The sequence below is a fragment of the Phyllostomus discolor genome, chromosome 6 (genome assembly GCF_004126475.2).
Source record: "Phyllostomus discolor isolate MPI-MPIP mPhyDis1 chromosome 6, mPhyDis1.pri.v3, whole genome shotgun sequence".
Taxonomy (NCBI): domain Eukaryota; kingdom Metazoa; phylum Chordata; class Mammalia; order Chiroptera; family Phyllostomidae; genus Phyllostomus; species Phyllostomus discolor.
The window spans coordinates 70,106,403-70,123,837 of NC_040908.2; the positions used below are offsets into that span (position 1 = coordinate 70,106,403).

A 17,435-nucleotide genomic window follows, 5' to 3' on the forward strand; every position below is an offset into this window, starting at 1 on the left:
GCTATGACCAGACTGCCTATAGGTAATGCACTTGGCCTTTATTTGCCTCCCATGTCATTACCACCTTCCTCATTCCTCTCTCCCCACCCCACCACTTTTTCTTTCATTCACTCAGGTAATTTAAATATGATGTGAAGTATATTCTTATATCTTCACTGATTTCATTGGACAAGGTTTATTTTTTTTAAGACAGACAAGGCTCTGTAATCAACCAGACTTCAGGGGTTTTTCTATTACACTTCATTTTGTTACCAGTAGACTGTCTGGAGTGCTGGGGAGTCTCCCCCATTGGCCAAGATGGTGGCAAGGGGACGTTCTTACATTGAGCTTGTGGAAAGCTAGAAATGTCAATGGATAGGGACTGAGCTCATAAAAACCCTAGCAAGATAATTGGATAGGTAAAAAACCTCTCCCCCACTGGCACCAGATTGGGGGTTGAACCAAGGGAAGGGAGGCACATGCACTAGAGAAGTCAAAATGACACAGAGGGAGGTACTAGACCAAAGAGGTCTTTGAGTCCAGATTGGGGAAAGAAGAGATTGGTTGGGAGGTTGACCCACCCTAAATATTTGAAAGTTTGGGAAGGTGATTGGTCATTTTGAGTAAGCACCTGGTCTGTCCATACCCACGCTAATATAATGCCAGGGGAGCCAAGCTCTCCTGGTTGCTCATGACTTGTACTCACACAGTGCACCTTGCCACTCTCTCCATGGACCATGTGGCCTTAGCAGCCATGTGGCCCATGGCCCCCAGGGTGGAGTCTCTCTGTCTTGCTCACCTGGTGATGCACTTGCTGGTGCATTCACATGCTCTCTCCTGGGCATATGCAGTCTTGCAGCCCTAGCAGCTGCATGGTCCATGGCTGTGAGGGCTCTACATGCAGGCTCCAGGAGAGACCTTGAAATGAACAGCATCCAAGAACAACCTAAGCTACCTGGATGGGGAGTATGACCACTTAGCAGCTGTCTGTGAGCTCCAAAGGACTGCACTTTAAATTGGAGCAGGAACTCTAGACACTGGCTTTTGTCTTGGTCTTGCTGAGGAGACTGGCTTTGAGACAGGGGTCTGCCATTCTCCCAGGTTACACAGCACCTGAATAAAATTTCTCTCCTTCCTTTTGCACCAACATCTTTCTCATGAGTGTGTTTTTTGTGGCAACAGACAGCTGAATCTATGGATTTTCTTCATTCACTTACAATTTCTTGGACAATAACATTAAACAGGTCCAGCTCTAGCTCAGGGATTGGAACCCAGAAAGCCTAGATTTGTAACCTTGAACAATGTTCAACTAAAATTTCTTGCTGGTTTTATACATTGCATTTAATGTGGACTAACTTTTAACAAAAGGAGACCCCTGCTGAGTCCCAGGGTCAGGTTGGGGGGTGGTGAGGATTCTTGGGTTACACTTGGGATGATAACAGAGAGAGGCTTCTCAGATAGCACTTCAACTTTAGAGACATCTAGGTACTGAAAACTGTTGACGGCTTAATTTTCATCCAAATCCATTCTGAGACTTTTTAACGAAATGCTTTTATTGCTACTTTTAGAGAAATGCACTGTTAGGTACTTGCATAAAATATCAAAAAGCATTTATAATCATCATTTTGACACCTTCTTTCTGGTCATGTGAAGTGGGCCAAAAAGAACTGCTGAAACAAAGCATGACAGAAGCACACTTGTGCCAGGCATCATGGAGAGGGAAGAGGTCTGCTGCTGGTTTCTCGTACACATGAGGCGATGGTTAGTAGTCGTCATAATTGACGCTGGCTCCATGCCGAAAGCTGTCTGGGCTCCGGGGACCAATGGCAGCATCTTCATCATAGTGCCGGTGGTGGTAATCATAGTAGTCGTGTCCGTTCCGATCTCTGTTTAGCCAATAGGTGACATCATCTTCAAATTTCTGGAGGCAAAGAGAGAAAACCATAGAGAGTGGGTTTAAGGGCACACACACTCCTGACCACATCTTACCTCTGGCTTTCTTGGTGGTGGTTTTTCTTCAATGATTAACACCTCTCCCTAAGAATGAGTCCTTCTTACAGTATTCCTGTGCTCAGAGGTCATTCCAGCTGGCTACAGAAGACTGATAATACATTTTCCCCAAAGGAGTGCACATCCATACTCATGAAAACTTCTGTCATATGAAAGCTTCTAAATGTATCCCACATGTTAACATTTTTCTCTTTGGTAAATAAAATGGACATCTGCCTCATACAGTAACAACTTGGCCTGACCCCTGGCACCATACATGTCTTACTGTGGCAGACACTGTCTTATTTTCTTCCTGTCCCATTTTGGTGCCAGGCCCATTGTAGTGCACATAGTAGATGCTTAATAAATGTTGGCTAAATTAAGCCAACATGTGGTCAGTCACGGGACTGGCACAGTACAGCCACAGGGCAGGTTATTTGGGGTACTCCTGACGGTAACTCCTTTATACCTGTGGGGTTGCTTAGAGCATGCGCAGGTGCCTTATTCACTCCACAGGCACTGATTCAGTGGACACAGCATGTCAGGCCCCGAGCTGGGCGCTGGAGGGCCACCCAACCCAAGTGAGACCTTCCGTGCCTTTAGGAAGCCTACAGTACCCGAGAGACACATATGAAAACAGTTGCACTTAATAAAAATAAAAGGGAAGAAGGACTGTGGATGAGTGAGAAGTGAAGAACGACATTCAGGTTTACAGCATGGGAAACAGGTCTTTGCTGTTAACCCATTTTTAAAGGAGAAACTAGGTTTTTGTTGATGATGAAGGTGCATGATGAATTTGGATTAAACTCGCACCTGTCAATGCTCAGGACTTGGTGAGAGATTTGGTGTAAGGGCAAAAAACCAAAGCAGACAAAGATAGCCTGGAGAGGTTGGAGTGTGTTTAAAAGTTTGGGCTTGGGGCCAGTTTTTCTCAAAGTGTGGTTTGTGTACCACTGCTTCCAAGTCTCAGGGATAGTATAAAATGCAGATTCTCAGGTGCCACTGCACACCCCCTGGATAGAATTTTCTGGTGGTGGGGTCTCAGGAATCTATTTTTATTTTACTAAGCCTGCCAGTGAACACTGATAATCGAGAACTCCTTGAGGCTGGAAGCCCGGCCTCACCCACAGTGGAGTCTTGGTGGCCATCCTCTCTGGGTGAGCAGTGAGCCGACAGTGCCAGGCTGATGAGGAGGACTCAATGTCTGTCTCCATTTACTTAGCCTGGGGCACCTTTGGAGCCCTCTCCAGCCTCTGCCTCAGAAAGGAGGACAGTGGCCTGCTTCCCAATACTGCAGTTTTTCCCATAGTGAAATAACTCTTGGCCTTTGATTTTTCTCATTTTAGAATCTTGTTTGAAGTTTGGCTTGAAATAATTTTTTCACTAAAATTTTAAAATGTTTTATGACTATAGAAAAAAAATGCAGTCTCATATTTTAAAATCTGTATGTAGGAGGGGGACAAAGAAAAAGGGAAATTGTAATTCCATTGCCAAAGACAGCCACTATTGACATTAAGATGGATTTCCTCCTAGAGTTATCTGTGCATATCTAGTTATTACACTCTTTCTTGATCCTCCTTTATTCTGTTTTTGCTATCAGACATTATTTTAGCCATTTCCCCATGTTGAACCCTTTTTTCACATTTGTTTTTTGTTGTTGTTGACACTATTATAGGTGTCCCCCATTTCCTCCCTTTGCTCGCCTCCACCCAGCCCCTAGCCCCCTCCCCTGGCCTTCACCACAATGTTGTCTGTGTCTGTGAGTTCTTTGGCTAATCCCTTCACCTTCTTTCATCCAGCCCACCCACCCCTCTGAGAGCTATCAGTCTGTTCCATGTCCATGCCTGTTTTTATTTTATTCATCAGTTATTTTGTTCATTAGATTCCACATATAAGTGAGATCATATGGTATTTGTCTTTCTGTGACTGGTTCATTTCACTTAGCATAATAATCTCTAGGTCCATCCATGTTTTGCAAAGATGGTAAGGGTTCCGTCTTTTTTATAGCTGCCTAGTATTCCATTGTGTAAATGTGCCACAGCTTTTTTACCTGTTCATCTACTGATGGCACATGGGCTGTTTCCAGACTTTGGCCATTGCATATAATGCTGCTCTGAATGTAGGGGTGCACTTATTCTTTTTGACTGGTGTTTCAGGATTTTTAGGGTATATTCCCAGAAGTGGGATTATTGGGTCAACAGACAGTTCCATTATTAATTTTTTGAGTAAACTCCATACTGTTTTACATAGTGACTACACCAATCTGTATTCACACCAAGAGTGCACAAGGGTTCCCTTTCCTCCACAGCCTTGCCAGCACTTGTTGTTTGTGAATTTATTGACGGTAGCCATTCTGGCAGGTGTGAGGAGATACCTCATTGATGTTTTCATTTGCATCTCTCTGATGGCTAGTGACCCACACTTTTATGATCAATTAATATTTGGCAAAGGAGGGAAGAGCATACAATGGAGTAAAAACAGTCTCTTGGGAAAATTGGACAGGTACATGCAAATAAATGAAACTAAACCACCAGCTTACACCATATACAACAATAAACTCAAAATGGACAAAAGACTTAATTGTAAGTCTTGAAACCATAAAAATCCTAGAAGAAAACATAGGCAGTAAGATCTCAAACATCTCACATAGCAATATTTTTGCCAATATATCTCCTAGGGCAAGGGAAACAAAGGAAAAAATAAACAAATGGGACTACATCAAACTAAAAAGCTTTTGCACAGCAAAAGAAACCATGAATAAAATGAAAAAGGAACCCACTGTATGGGAGAACATATTTGCCAATGATACATATAATAAGATTTAATTTACAAAAAATATAAAAAACTCACACAACTCAACACCAAGAAGGCAAACAATCTAATTTAAAAATAGGCAAAGGACCTGAATAGACATTTCCCTGAAGGGGACATACAGAGGGCCCATAGACATATGAAAAAATGCCCATGTTGAACTGTTAATACCCATTTTCATGAACTGCAAATACAGATAATCAAAGAAATGCTAAGTGCTAAAAGATGATAGAGCATTTTCATCTATCAAATAAGTAAACGTTTTAAAGTTTTCAGTGAGAATACCAGATGCTGTTAGGGATGTGAGAAAATGGTGCACTCACACGTGACTTACAAGAATGTGCAATTTGGCACTGCTTAACAACCCTGAAATATAATTGCACCTTTGCCTAGCAACTCCCCAGGGCAGAGTGCAATAGTAAGTGAGACACAAACTACACACAAAGATGCAAATAGCACCCACATTTTGGGTTGTTGTGAATGTTAAGTAAGTTAATTCATGTAAAAACTACAGTCACTCCTGGTGCAGAGTTAGGCTATAAGTTTTTAGCTATTTGCACAACAAAAATTATATTTGAATTGCAAAACGCTAATCTGGGGAACCACTGATATGTCCAATGGCTGGGAATGAGGAGGATGTTACCACAGGGCTGTAGGTCCACTTTTTATGCAGACATTTAAAATGGTCTCTTCAGGTCCCCAGCCCATTTTACAACTGATTGCTTATTGTTCTTGAGTTGTAAGAGTTCTTTACATATTTTGGATATCAGCCCCTTATCAGAGGTATTGTTTGCAAATATCTTTTCCCATTTGGTTAGTTGCCTTTTTCTTTGGTTGATTTCCTTTGCTGTGCAAAAGCTTTTTAGTTTGATGTAGTTCCATTCATTTATGTTTGTTTTTGTTTCCCAATAAATTTAACTTTAAAAATAATGTCTCTAAAGAGTTTGTTTTCACCTATTGCAGTTATTCATATACACCCTTGATTCACAATATGAATCGTGGGCCCATTTGGAAAAACACTTCTTCTGCCCTCTTTGGAGATGCCACCCTTCTTCTGCCCCCAGGCTAGGGTGATGGGTGGGCTCGATGCTCTCCACACTAAACCTCACTAAACCTGTGCTCCTCCCGAGCCCCACGCAGCCCTGTCAGTCACTCTGCCAAATTCTGTGCAGCAGAGTCCCTCACCCTGGTCCCCAGTTGGAGGCTGTGATTACAAAAAACTTTTCCCTGTAATTTGGTGAATATGTCCACTCACATTACCTGGACACATGAACTGAACCATCTTCTGCAAAGGCATTGACAAATTATCCCCTAAACATCTGCAAAGACCCATTTCTCATTAAAAGTCTGTTTTCATCTCTTTCCACTGTCTTCGTGGGTCTTTGCACTGATCTTGTTGTTTCTGACATTTTTTGATGTAAAGCCGAAAATATCTGGGGGAGGTCGTGAGTTATTTTAAGAACACCCATGCAAAACTGTTAAAATTGTTCCTAAAAAAATCAGATTCTCAATGAATCTAAGTTCCAGCCAATTTGACAGTGACCTGTCTGGAATTCCCAAACGCATTGGAAGGGATTCCCTTTCGGACTCATGTGATGGAAAATTCCAGCTGCTGTCCTTATACTGATGGTCACGTGACCCAAAGCCTGGATCGCTCTTGGTATACAGTGGGGCTTGCACTTTTGGAGTGAATAATGAAGCCTAATTTTTTGTGCCCTGTTTTGCCAAGCTATAGCCCTGTCTCCTCACCCACCCCCACCACCACATGCACACTGTCCCGCAGGAAGCCAGCCCCAGCAGGAGGGCACACCCACCGCCTCATCGAAGCCCATGTAGAGGAACTGCTGGTACCACTGCTGGACCTCAGGTCGTGTCCGGTGCCACAGCTGCCGTCTCTGGCGCTTCAGAGGGCCTAAGAAGTCTTTGGCTCTGCTCTCATCAACAGCCACGTCAGTTTTCTTTGGAGCAGGTGCTGAAATGAATAATTCCCACCCCCAAATTCCTTTTCTTTTGTTGTTGGGGTGAATCGCTATTATACATCTCATCCAGTGCTACACGGGCAGGATGATTTTGACTCAGCTTCATTTATACATGGGGTCCTTGTTAGTAGGCTCTCTTGTTACAGTCATGTAAAAGAGCACGGGCTGACCTTCAACTTGTCAGGCTCAGGGTAGAAATGAAATTCAGCTCATTGTCTCCAGCCACTCACCATGCTCAGACCCTAGGCCTCACGCAAGGGTGGGTGGCTTACACCCTGGGCTCTGTATTCGACAAATGACAGGCTGTCTAGTGCCACCCTGGTGCATACGCAGTGTACATGCAAACTAGAGAGCACTGTGCTTGCTTAGGAAACTGAGTGAAAAAGACTGGAATGATGAGCCCTGAGGGGCCCAGACCAGGACCAGCCTCATGGTATGGCAAGTGCTCAGGGCAGATCGCTAGAACACACAGTGCTGCCTTGGGCCACCATCTGGGGGCCTCACAGATCACCGATGAGTCGACTGAGTCTGGAAGTGTCCTGATGCTTGCTTCAACATGCTCCCTCTGCCGTCTCCCTGTGTGGTCTCAACTATTTGAAAGGTAGCACCTTGGTAGGATGTGCCCAGGGAAAGCAGATGTGCCACTGGCCTGCCCCTGCTGTCTGGCTTTGAGCCTGCCCCTCATCTGTAAAACTGGACTGACCTTTCCTGTCCACACTGTTCTGTAGGCTGTACAGGGTAATGGAAGTGCCCTATGTGTTCAGTGGCCATGGGGATAAACATGAGGGGGTTTGTTTTTTCACTCTTGGCTTATCTGTCTAATTCCCTCAGGGCCTGCTGCACTCTTTGGCACACAGTAGGTGTTCCATATGTATTTCTTGGCTTGACCTCAATAAAAGTTGAGGCTGTGCACCCAGGAATTCTGATTATCCTGGCAGTTTCCTCTCCAGCTCCACCTTTGTCAGTCTGGCCCTGCAAGACCTTCTGTTACCAGGTTGTCCCCTGGGGGGATGGCTGGTGGCCCAGCATGGGAAGGAAGCACTCCGAGGAGCCTCAGAGACTGCAGAGGGACCAGGGCCTCATGAGCAGCTGGAAATGTTGGGAAAGATGCTCCAGGAGTCCCCTGGCCCTGAGAGAGCCTGCCTATGTTCAGCACCTGGCTCCCTGAGGGGCGACTGGGAAGCGTGCAAGTAAGAGCTTGAGGCCCTGTCAGGAGCTGAGTTGAACCTACTAGTAGAGTCCCTGCTAACTCAGAGAGACAAGAAGAGATTAAATGTCCATATCAGAAATGTGACCACACAATTTCTAAGGGACAGTTAACTTCTTAATTTTACAGGTAAAGGTGAAAATTCCAAGAGGGAAAGTGGCCTTCACAAGACCATACCATTGGTCTGATGACAGCAGACCCAGCTCACAGTGTGTGGCTCCCAGACTGTCCCATTTCTGTGACACTTTCCTGCTATCTACCACATTTATCTTAGGAGTATTTTCCACAGCAGGTGCTAGTAACAAAACGTTTTTCGGTTTGACCCTCCCTGCAATAGCTAACTGGATACAGACTACCATACAATACAAGACGTGTGCACCCACCAACTGAACTTTTCTGGGCTCCAGAGGATATGCTCTAAGTTTAGACATGTGCATTCAGTGGACACAGTAGCTCCGCTTCTTTTATTCCCGCGTCTACACTGACCACTTTCAGAAAACCAGCCTTCACACATTTACTGGCAATAATATTTATCTAATAAAATGTCACAGCACACACCCACAGAATAAGCTCTTTGTATCTGCCAACACTTAAGGACTAAACACGTGACGGCTGCCTGAGTACACAACTGCAATGAGCACGTCCGACACCACCATCTCGCTTTAACCCTGTGAGGCACGCAACGGCCACCTGTTTGGGATGTGTTTACCTTCCCGTTTCTGAAGCATCAGCTTGAGTTTATTTCCATTTATGGCACCTAAAGGAATGAAAATAGAAGTCAGGTTCAGACTTGAACTGTACTCTTTTAATTTCTCAAATGCAAAAATCACTTAAAAAAATCACTGTGTGCCTCCATCTTGATTTGGCAACTTGATAGTATTATAGCATTTAAGGCTTGTTGTGTTCCCTGCTGTCCAGAAAAAGCAATAGAGGCCGCCCATGACTCAGACTGGTGACAATCACCATGGCTGACCAAGGGCATTCTGGCACGAGCTAGTCCCTGAGAAAAGTGACATGTTCTTTCAGCCCTTCTGTCCTATTATGAGGGCCAGCCATCTGTCATATGTACCTTCCTGATGACTTTCTCTTTTCACGGTATAGTGGGGTGGATGTGCCCCCCTCACCCAGTTCATGTCCACCTGAAACCTCTGAATATGAACTTACTTGGAAATAGGGTATTTGCAGACACAAGTAGTTAAAGCTCTTGAGGTTCTATCACACTGAACTTGGGTGGGCTCTAAATCCAGTCACTAGTGTCCTTATAAGAAGAGGAGAGGACAGAGAAGGTAGTTATCAGACAACAGGGGCAGGCAGAAATGGGAGTTATGTGGCCACAAGTCAAGGGACATACTATAGCTCTCCAAAATTCAGCCCAGTTTGTAGCTTGTTCTGACCGTCTTATAATCAGGTATACCTTGCACTATTTGCTATTTTTTTAAAGATTTTTTAAAGTATATTTTATTGATTTTGCCGTTATAGTTGTTCCAATTTTTCCCTTTGCCCCCCTCTGCCTGGTACCCTCTTCTCTCCAGCAGTCCCCCCCTTAGGTCATGTCCATGGGTCATGCATGTAAGTTCTTTGGCTTCTCCATTTCCTACACCATTCTTAACCTCCTCGTGTCTATTCTGTTCCTCCTAATTATGCTTCTTAATCCCTGCACCGTTTCTCCCTTTCTCCCCCTCACTGCTCCCAGCTGATAACCCTCCAAATTATCCCCATACCTATGATTTTGTTCCTGTTCTGGTTGTTTGCTTACTTTGTTTTTTTTTGTTTTTCTTTTTTAGATTCAAATTGTTGATAGTTGTGAGTTTGTTGTCATTTTAATGTTCATAGTTTTGATCTTCTTTTTCTTAAATAAGTCCCTTTAACATTTCATGTAACAATGGCTTGGTGATGATGACCTTCTTTAGCTTTACCTTGTCTGGGAAGCACTTTATCTGCTGTCCCATTCTAAATGATAGCTTTGCTAGAGAGGGTAATCTTGGTTGTAGGTCCTTGCTTTTCATCACTTTGAATACTTCTTGCTTGCAAAGTTTCTTCTGAGAAATCAGCTGACAATCTTATGGGAACTCCTTTGTAGGTAACTCTCTGCTTTTAAGATTCTCCCTTTATCTTTAACCCTTGGCATTTTAATTATGATGTATCTTGGCATGGTCCTGTTTGCATCCAACTTGACTGGGACTCTCTGTGCTTCCTGGACTTGCATATCTATTTCCTCCACCAAATTAGGGAAGTTTTCTTTCATTTCTTTCAAATATATTTCCAGTTTCTTGCTCTTTCTCTTTTCCTTCTGGCATCCCTCTGATGTGAATGTTGGACATCTTGAGGTTGTCCCAGAGGCTGATTATACTACCCTCATTTTCTTGGATTCTCTTTTCTTCTTGTTCTGATTGGTTGTTTTTTGCTTTCTTATGTTCCAAATAATTGATTTGATTCTCAGCTTCATCCACTCTACTGTTGTTTGCCTGTAAATTGTTCTTTATTTCATTTAGTGAATTCTTCATTTCTGACTGGATCTTTTTTACGTTGCTGTGGTCCTCAGTAAATTCCTTGACTATCCTTATAACTGGTGTTTTGAAACTCTGCATCTGATTGATTGCTTATCTCCATTTTGTTTAGTTCTTTTTCTGGAGTTTTGATCTGTTCTTTCATTTGGGCCATATTTCTTTGTTTTCTCATTTTGGCACCCTCCCTGTGTTTGTTTCTATGTATTAGGTGAGCTGCTGTGACTCTATATCTTGGTAGTGTGGCCTAATGTAGTAGGTGTCCTGTAGAGATCAGAGGCACAGCCTCCCCTATCACCCAAGCTGGATATTCAAGGTGCATCCTTTTGTGTGGGCTGAGTACACCTTCCTCTTGTAGTTGAGGCTTAGCTGCTGTTGACAGATCAATGGGAGGATTTTACCCAGCTGCAGGGACTGGCTATGACCATGTACCATGAACCTCTGCCTTCAGCTGGAGGAGGATCAGCTGTGCAATGGTAGGGTGGTGGTGCTCTGAAGTGGTCTGTAGGTGTCCACTGGGTGTGTTGGCTCTGAGGTTTCCTGGGTGGTGCAGGCAAAGGTCAGCCCCCACCTGTGTTTTGCTCAGGGCCATCTCTTCTGAGCTATAAAGCAATCTTAGATGGCTGCTACTTGTGCTGGGATTGGAGATTCCCAGGTGAAGCCAAGCTGTGAAGCTAATCTGGCTGCTGCTAGTGCCAGGCCTGGGAGTCACTGAGGCCAGCTGTTGCTTGTTTGGTAGGATTTAGGAGTTTGTGAAGCATGAATCAAGATCAGCCATTCATATGGCAAAGCAGCTTGGGTGGTCTATAATTTGGGTGGGGCAGAATCCTTGGGGATCTACAAGGGGGTTCAAACTGTGTCAGCCAGGTTGATGGATTCTCAAATATGGTGCCAACCTGCCAGCTCAATGGCTTTGTGGGAGGAGGGCTCATAAAAGGGACAATGACTTCTGCTCATACCGATGCCAGACATTTCAGCCTCTCCCTGGATGCCACTGGTGCCCTTCAAGCTGCCACCCTGGTGCTGCAGCTTAGAGGGAGTAAGTCTGAGTAGGTGAGTCTGTGTATGGGTTCTTTAAGAGGAACTGCTTGAGACCCCAGTAGTTTTTTCTGCCGATTCAGTGCCTACTGGTTTTTGCAGCCAGAAGTTGTGGGGGACTTGTCTTACTGCCACTGGAACCCTAGGTTGGGGGGCTTGGTGTGGGCCTGGGCCTGCTCACTCCTGAGGTATTCCTCCCAAATTTTTATCCACCACACATGGGTAAGAGACCAGCCCATTCCCTGTCTGCGCCCTTCTTACCAGTCTTGATGGATGTGGTTTCTTTAATTCCATAGTTGTCAGACTTCTATTCAACTTGATTTCTGATGGTTCTGTGTGATGGTTGTGCTATATTTTAGTTGTAATTTTAATGTGGTTATGCTAAGAAGCAAGATGTGTCTGTGTACTCCACCATTTGACCAGAAGCCTCACTATTATTTTTGTTCACTTCTAAAGATGTTTCTATTCAGCCCAATTATTTCAGTGGAAAATAACATGTCTAGCCTGACAGGATACCCCACTCCATGAGGTGATCTGGTTTGAGGACCATCAATGTCTCTGATCCTTAATTGCCATATTGTAAGGCTTTTCAAAGCCCCTGGGGAAAAGCCAAGCCTTGTAAGTACTGAGCCAAGTGTCTTCAGGGCCAAGGAACTAGTCTGGCCTCAGATGGACAGGCACTGAGATGGTGGTGCCTACTTTCTTGTGCAGGCACTTAACCTCCCTCTTTCCATGGACAGGCCCCAAACCTGTGTTTCTATCTAAAAAGGCACAATTTTCTGGGGAAAGAAGCCATAGCTTTTGCCAGACTCTCAAAAGTGTCTGGGATCTAAATAAGATTAATGACCTCTGCTTAAACAATTTACTAGGTAGTTGAGGGGGAGAAAAACCCCACATTTGTAGGGAAAGGTCACAAATTGGATGCCCACAGCTGAACTTTTCCTGCAGATGTGTTTTATTGGCATGCCAGTACTTATGAAATTTGAATTTGAACACCTCTGGGCCCACATCATTCAGCACACCCCATGGTCCATAAACAGCCAGTTCTAATTAGCCCTCTGTAAGCATCTGAATTTGAGTGATACCCAACTGCCTTTAGAATAGGTATTCCAGCTGGGGAGCTCAGTTTGGGAAGAATCTTTAGAGACTACACTGAAGGAATGGAGTGCGGGTGATAGTGCTCTCACGTCTTCCATAGGAAGGCTGGGTGTCTGCTGGGCAGTGGGCTCAGAGAGTAGTACAGTGTGTGGCAGCCTATGGAAGAATTTAATGGTTTTCATTGTGTATGGTATCATCAGTCTGCAATGATGTGATTGTTTAAAAAGCATCTGTGGCCCTGGCTAGGTAGCTCAGTTGGGTAGAGCATTGTCCCGATGTACTGAGTTTGTGGGTTCAGTCCCTGTTCAGGGCACAAACAAGAACTAACCAATGAATGCATAAATAAGTGAAACAACAAATCTCTCTCTCTCTTCCTTTCTCTCTCTAAAATAAATTAAAACAAAAAGAAATTACAATTTTAGGCTGCATTAATAACAGGGTAGCATCTTGCAGAAAGGAAGTAATTGTCCTATCTCTGTTTTGTCAGTACTCTGATCAGACCACCTCTCTACTATTTGGTTCAGTTCACAACATCTGACTTTCAGAAGGTCACAGAATAATTGGAGCTTTGGTCAAGGAGAGAGTCCAGAGAGGACAAGGGCCCGAATATGTGTTATATGAGAAAAAAGTAAAAGAATTTAGTTATTTAACCTAGAGAAAGAAAACTTCTGGGAGAAAAGCTATGGCTGTAAGGGGCTACGGGGCCATAGATTAGGACATGAAGTAAGGTTTCCAATACCTGGGCAGCCATGCAAAATTGGCACAGGTTGCACCAAGAGGTTTCACATCAAGAGTTGGTGGAGGCTTCTGAGCATAAATAAGCAGAGATGAGCACTTGATGAGGCTACCATAGACAGGATTATTTAGAGGCCATGGCACTACTCTTAAAGGCTATACTTCCCTTACAAGGGTCAATGAAGAAATCAATGGAAACATTTCTCAAAGCAGACAGGGATGTTCCTTGGCACTAATATTAGCGTTCATTACTATCTTAACATCTGTTGATCTCCAACAACTCAGAGTAAATCCCTCCATCTGAAATGTGATCTGATATTGAAGTAGACATTTGGTTTAAGCATTTGTGATGAGGCTGCAATTTCTTGCAGCAAATGTGTCACCACTGCTCCAGATTTGAAGCTTCACCAATTCTAAGCAATACAACTGAAAAGCATGGATAAACCCTAAATCGTGAATTGTCACTGTTGCCACTGTGCTGATTACCACAGACTGAACTGTGTGGACCAAAAAGGGGCCCATACTAAACCTGACAAGCTTGGTAAGCATGGTGTCCTTACAAATCCAGAGACTGAAAGTAACTACATATTACAGTCTGAAATTACAACTTTCTAACTAAAAGTGAGTTATGACGGGTGGTCATGTCTTAGGCCAGTATCTTCCCCGACAAAGGTCAATCTTTACCTTAACCAAGCCTGTCTATTGTCTTTTTGCATCTAGGATAACATACCTTTGGAATGTCAGGGCGATTTCCTTTTTTCTAGGCCCCTCACTGCACCAGAGCAGAGACCACAAAACCCCTCAGTGTTATCTTATCCTGTTAACTGTTAACTACCCTAGGTCCACAAATGTAAAGGAACAATGTGTCCATTTGGTTTATTTTTTATCCAATCCTAGATATTTCTCAGCTTTGCTTTTTCCCACTTCACAAATCTATCATCAGTGGATTTCATGTAATCCTTTTACATCTCCTCCTTCAATTGTATTGTATAAAATAAGTTGCAAAACTACCATTCTCTGGGGCATTTTCTCAATTCATTGAGATTTTGCTCCACAGCAATTGTTATCAGTTTGGCTTAAATAAACTTATATAAATTCTCTACACATTTGGACATTTTTTATGTTGACAACTATAAATATTAACACATATGATTGAATACTGCACTAAATTTGTTTGAAGAAAAAAAAAGAACAAGTAAATAACTGTGATATTTTTTTCTGTAGTATAGGTTTTTTATTTTTAACTCCAACACCATCAATTACTATTTCTACACTGATAATAGGCGCTTTTGAATTTATCAAATCTACTTACCTGGTATAGATCTCCTGGCGGGTTCAGAATTGCAAGATGCCCCTTTGATCAATTTATTAATTAAGAAGGGCAATGATCTTTTTTTCCCATTAAATGTTTTTGGATGTCATAAAGAGCCACCTTTGGGACTCTACATAGATATAATGATATTCACTTTAAGTCATAAGGACTTTCACATTACAGATTGATGATGATACTATAATATTTAATTGACTCCTTTCACTGTGTTCTTGGTATGAATGAAATAAAGTATAAGGCCTGAAAAGAAATAAAGCCAATGCTCACTCTCTTTTTTGGAATGTGCTTCTTAAAATGGAAGGAACAAAGGGTATGAGACAGGTAAATCCTGCCCTGAGAAATTACTGATCAGTCTCCCCTGAGATTTGTCAGAACTGTAGCAACTCTCCCCACCTGAACAGGTACCCTGCTGTTCTAAGGACTCCAGCTCCAACCTCAGGGCTCCTCCCTCCCCCACACCAGGAGCTTGGCTTTCTATACCTGCTTCGAATAAATAAAATACAGAGAATGAGCAACCAAGGGAATCTGCTTTTCCATCAGTGTCCAGCTACTTTGCAGTGGGAAAAACACCAGCCTCATTTCACCAACAAGTCACTTCATGCCTTCCAGCCCCTGCTCCCTTAGCAGTAGATCTGGGTCACAGAGCCTCAGAGGCACTCGTGCATACATTGGGCCACTGGCAAACCACGTAGGATCACACGGGAGGGTACTGTTATCCAGACAAAACATGCTATTTCAGATTGCCTTTCTTAAGATGGGGTCTATGGACTCCCAGAGTTTAGATTGTCTGCACACTCACCAAATTGCTTCATTTTGGGCATATGTGTGCATGTGCACATCATTACAGAGACCATTTCTTTGGGAATTTTCAACCTATTCACTGAGGGCTCCATGAAGTACAGAAGGAGAAGTATTTCTCGTTTCAGAGCAGTTTCCCTATATGGGATGTGAGGCCTGCTCATTGCTTTGCTACCTGGACTTGACCCAGCTGGGAAGTGCCTGGAAGGGAATCTCCGGGATGATGTATTTTTGGATCCCCTAAGTCTGGGGTCTGGGGAATGCGGGCTGGGGAGAGAGACGTGTGCCCCACCGGATTCAAGCTCCCATTACCCCTTCCTGAATTACTCAGTCCTGAAACACTTCTTGCTCCTCTTTCGGGCCTCCCACCCTCATTTTCCCCCAAGGTTGTCAAACATCCCTGAGACCCTACCCTTGATCTTGGTACTCTGTTAGCTTGCCCAAGCTACTCCTGCAAGTGCAAAACCACTATGACTCTTGGTCCTTCCCGGGATTCAAAATGGGTCCCTATGTCTCCACTCCAGCACCTATCTGCCTCCCCTGCTCCCTGCCATATCCCCACTTACTTGGACCCAGGCACAGCACCAGGAACAGAGCCAGAGCGGTCAAGGCCAGGACGGTGGGCCGCGTGGAGGAGGAGGTGGCCATGGCTGCACCCAGCAAGCAGGAGGGGAACGCACACCACTAGCCGCTGCGCAGGAAGACTGGTGTGCTGGAGAGAGGGGCGCAGGCGGGCGGGTGCTGCCTGCGTCTCTGCCTGGGCGGGGCCAGCCGGGAGGGCGCTGTGCCAGCGGTCCACGGGCCAAGCTGCCCCAGCGATCGCTTCTGAGACCTGCTCTCTGGCCACGGATGCTTGCGATGCATGCGCCACTGAAGATCACCTGGGGCATTGTGGCTGGTGAGGACCAGTGGGGGACCAGCGGGGTTCCACTGGGGTTCCAGCTGCCCAGGGAGGGGCTGACACCATCCAGAAGGGAAAAGCTGATGCCCCAGGAAAGGGTAGGAGGCGGACTGCTAACCCCAGCTCAGGTCTCCCCTTCTCCCATCATGTCCCTCTCGTCCTAGCCTGGTGCGATGGCCACTTATGTTGTCCTTGTCACTAATACTTCACCGCCTTCTCATCGTGCATTGGCCTATAAAGACGTCTCTGGAATTTCCTTAATTCCCCAAGTAGCACTTAAAGATGCTTTTGGCAGCACTGTGTTTTGGTATATTTTGAAAGACTCCACAGTCTGGGTTCAGAACTGCCAACCAGGAAAACATTTTATCCCAGACTACTGGAATAGAAAGCCTTTCAGAAACCAGGAACTGAGGGAGCTCTGTAGGTGGTTGCAGAACAAAAGCATCCCACTGTGTGCTCTGAAATGAGGCCCAGTGCTAGGCCTGATCAGATACGGAGGACCTGCAGGATGGTAAAGGAAAACTGAGACAAGCTTGTCCCAGCTGACCTTGAGCTGGTCACCTAGTTAGTCTCTCTAGGCCTTGTCTACAGAATGGACAGTGATGTTGAAATTTACCTTTACGGGCCCTCCACCTGCTATGAACTGCTATGACTATCTCTTTCCTTTACCTTCTGGGGGTGCTTACTGTCTCACCACATAATCAGCTCTCTGTTTAACGCAGTTGGATTTCGCCAGCAGGCTGCAGAAGGATTGTGTTAATATTGAGCAAGAAAAGACAGTAGGTGGTGGGGCCAAGGAAGTGTAAAGTGGGGCTGAGAGAATCACAAGGACTTGGGCTGCACAGATTTCCAGAGAGAAGCAGAAAGATGACTTTACACATCAAACGATTGTAGGGGAAAGCTAGGAGCCCTTGGGGAAACTCTGGAGTAAGGAGTAGGATTTTAAAAAAATAACTAAACTAAAAATAGCAATATCTGTACTTTTTCCCAAGGACAAGAAATTCATTATTAGGAAGAAAAAGCAAATAGAAAGCTGAAATTCTGTTTGGATTGGTTTGGAATGTAC

The 17,435-nt window shown here is 44.4% G+C and overlaps 1 protein-coding gene across 1 annotated transcript; it reads right to left on the bottom strand.

Annotated features, from left to right (window-relative positions):
- Positions 1-1,516: 1,516 nt before the first annotated feature.
- On the bottom strand, positions 1,517-16,206 carry ECRG4 (ECRG4 augurin precursor). Its single transcript, XM_028517152.2, has 4 exons — positions 16,035-16,206; positions 8,675-8,722; positions 6,594-6,751; positions 1,517-1,900 (listed from the first exon to the last, which is right to left on the bottom strand). The coding sequence occupies exons 1-4, from the start codon at positions 16,114-16,116 to the stop codon at positions 1,742-1,744; spliced, it is 447 nt and encodes a 148-aa protein (XP_028372953.1). The 5' UTR covers positions 16,117-16,206; the 3' UTR covers positions 1,517-1,741.
- Positions 16,207-17,435: the final 1,229 nt, after the last annotated feature.

Bases quoted from the DNA above. Each gene is read 5' to 3' on its own strand.
- ECRG4 (XM_028517152.2), bottom strand. From the start codon at position 16,116: ATGGCCACCTCCTCCTCCACGCGGCCCACCGTCCTGGCCTTGACCGCT. The intron at 8,723-16,034 runs GTAAGTGGGGAT...TCATTCCTTTAG, and splicing joins GGTGCTGTGCCTGGGTCCAA to GTGCCATAAATGGAAATAAA. The intron at 6,752-8,674 runs GTAAACACATCC...TATTCATTTCAG, and splicing joins GATGCTTCAGAAACGGGAAG to CACCTGCTCCAAAGAAAACT.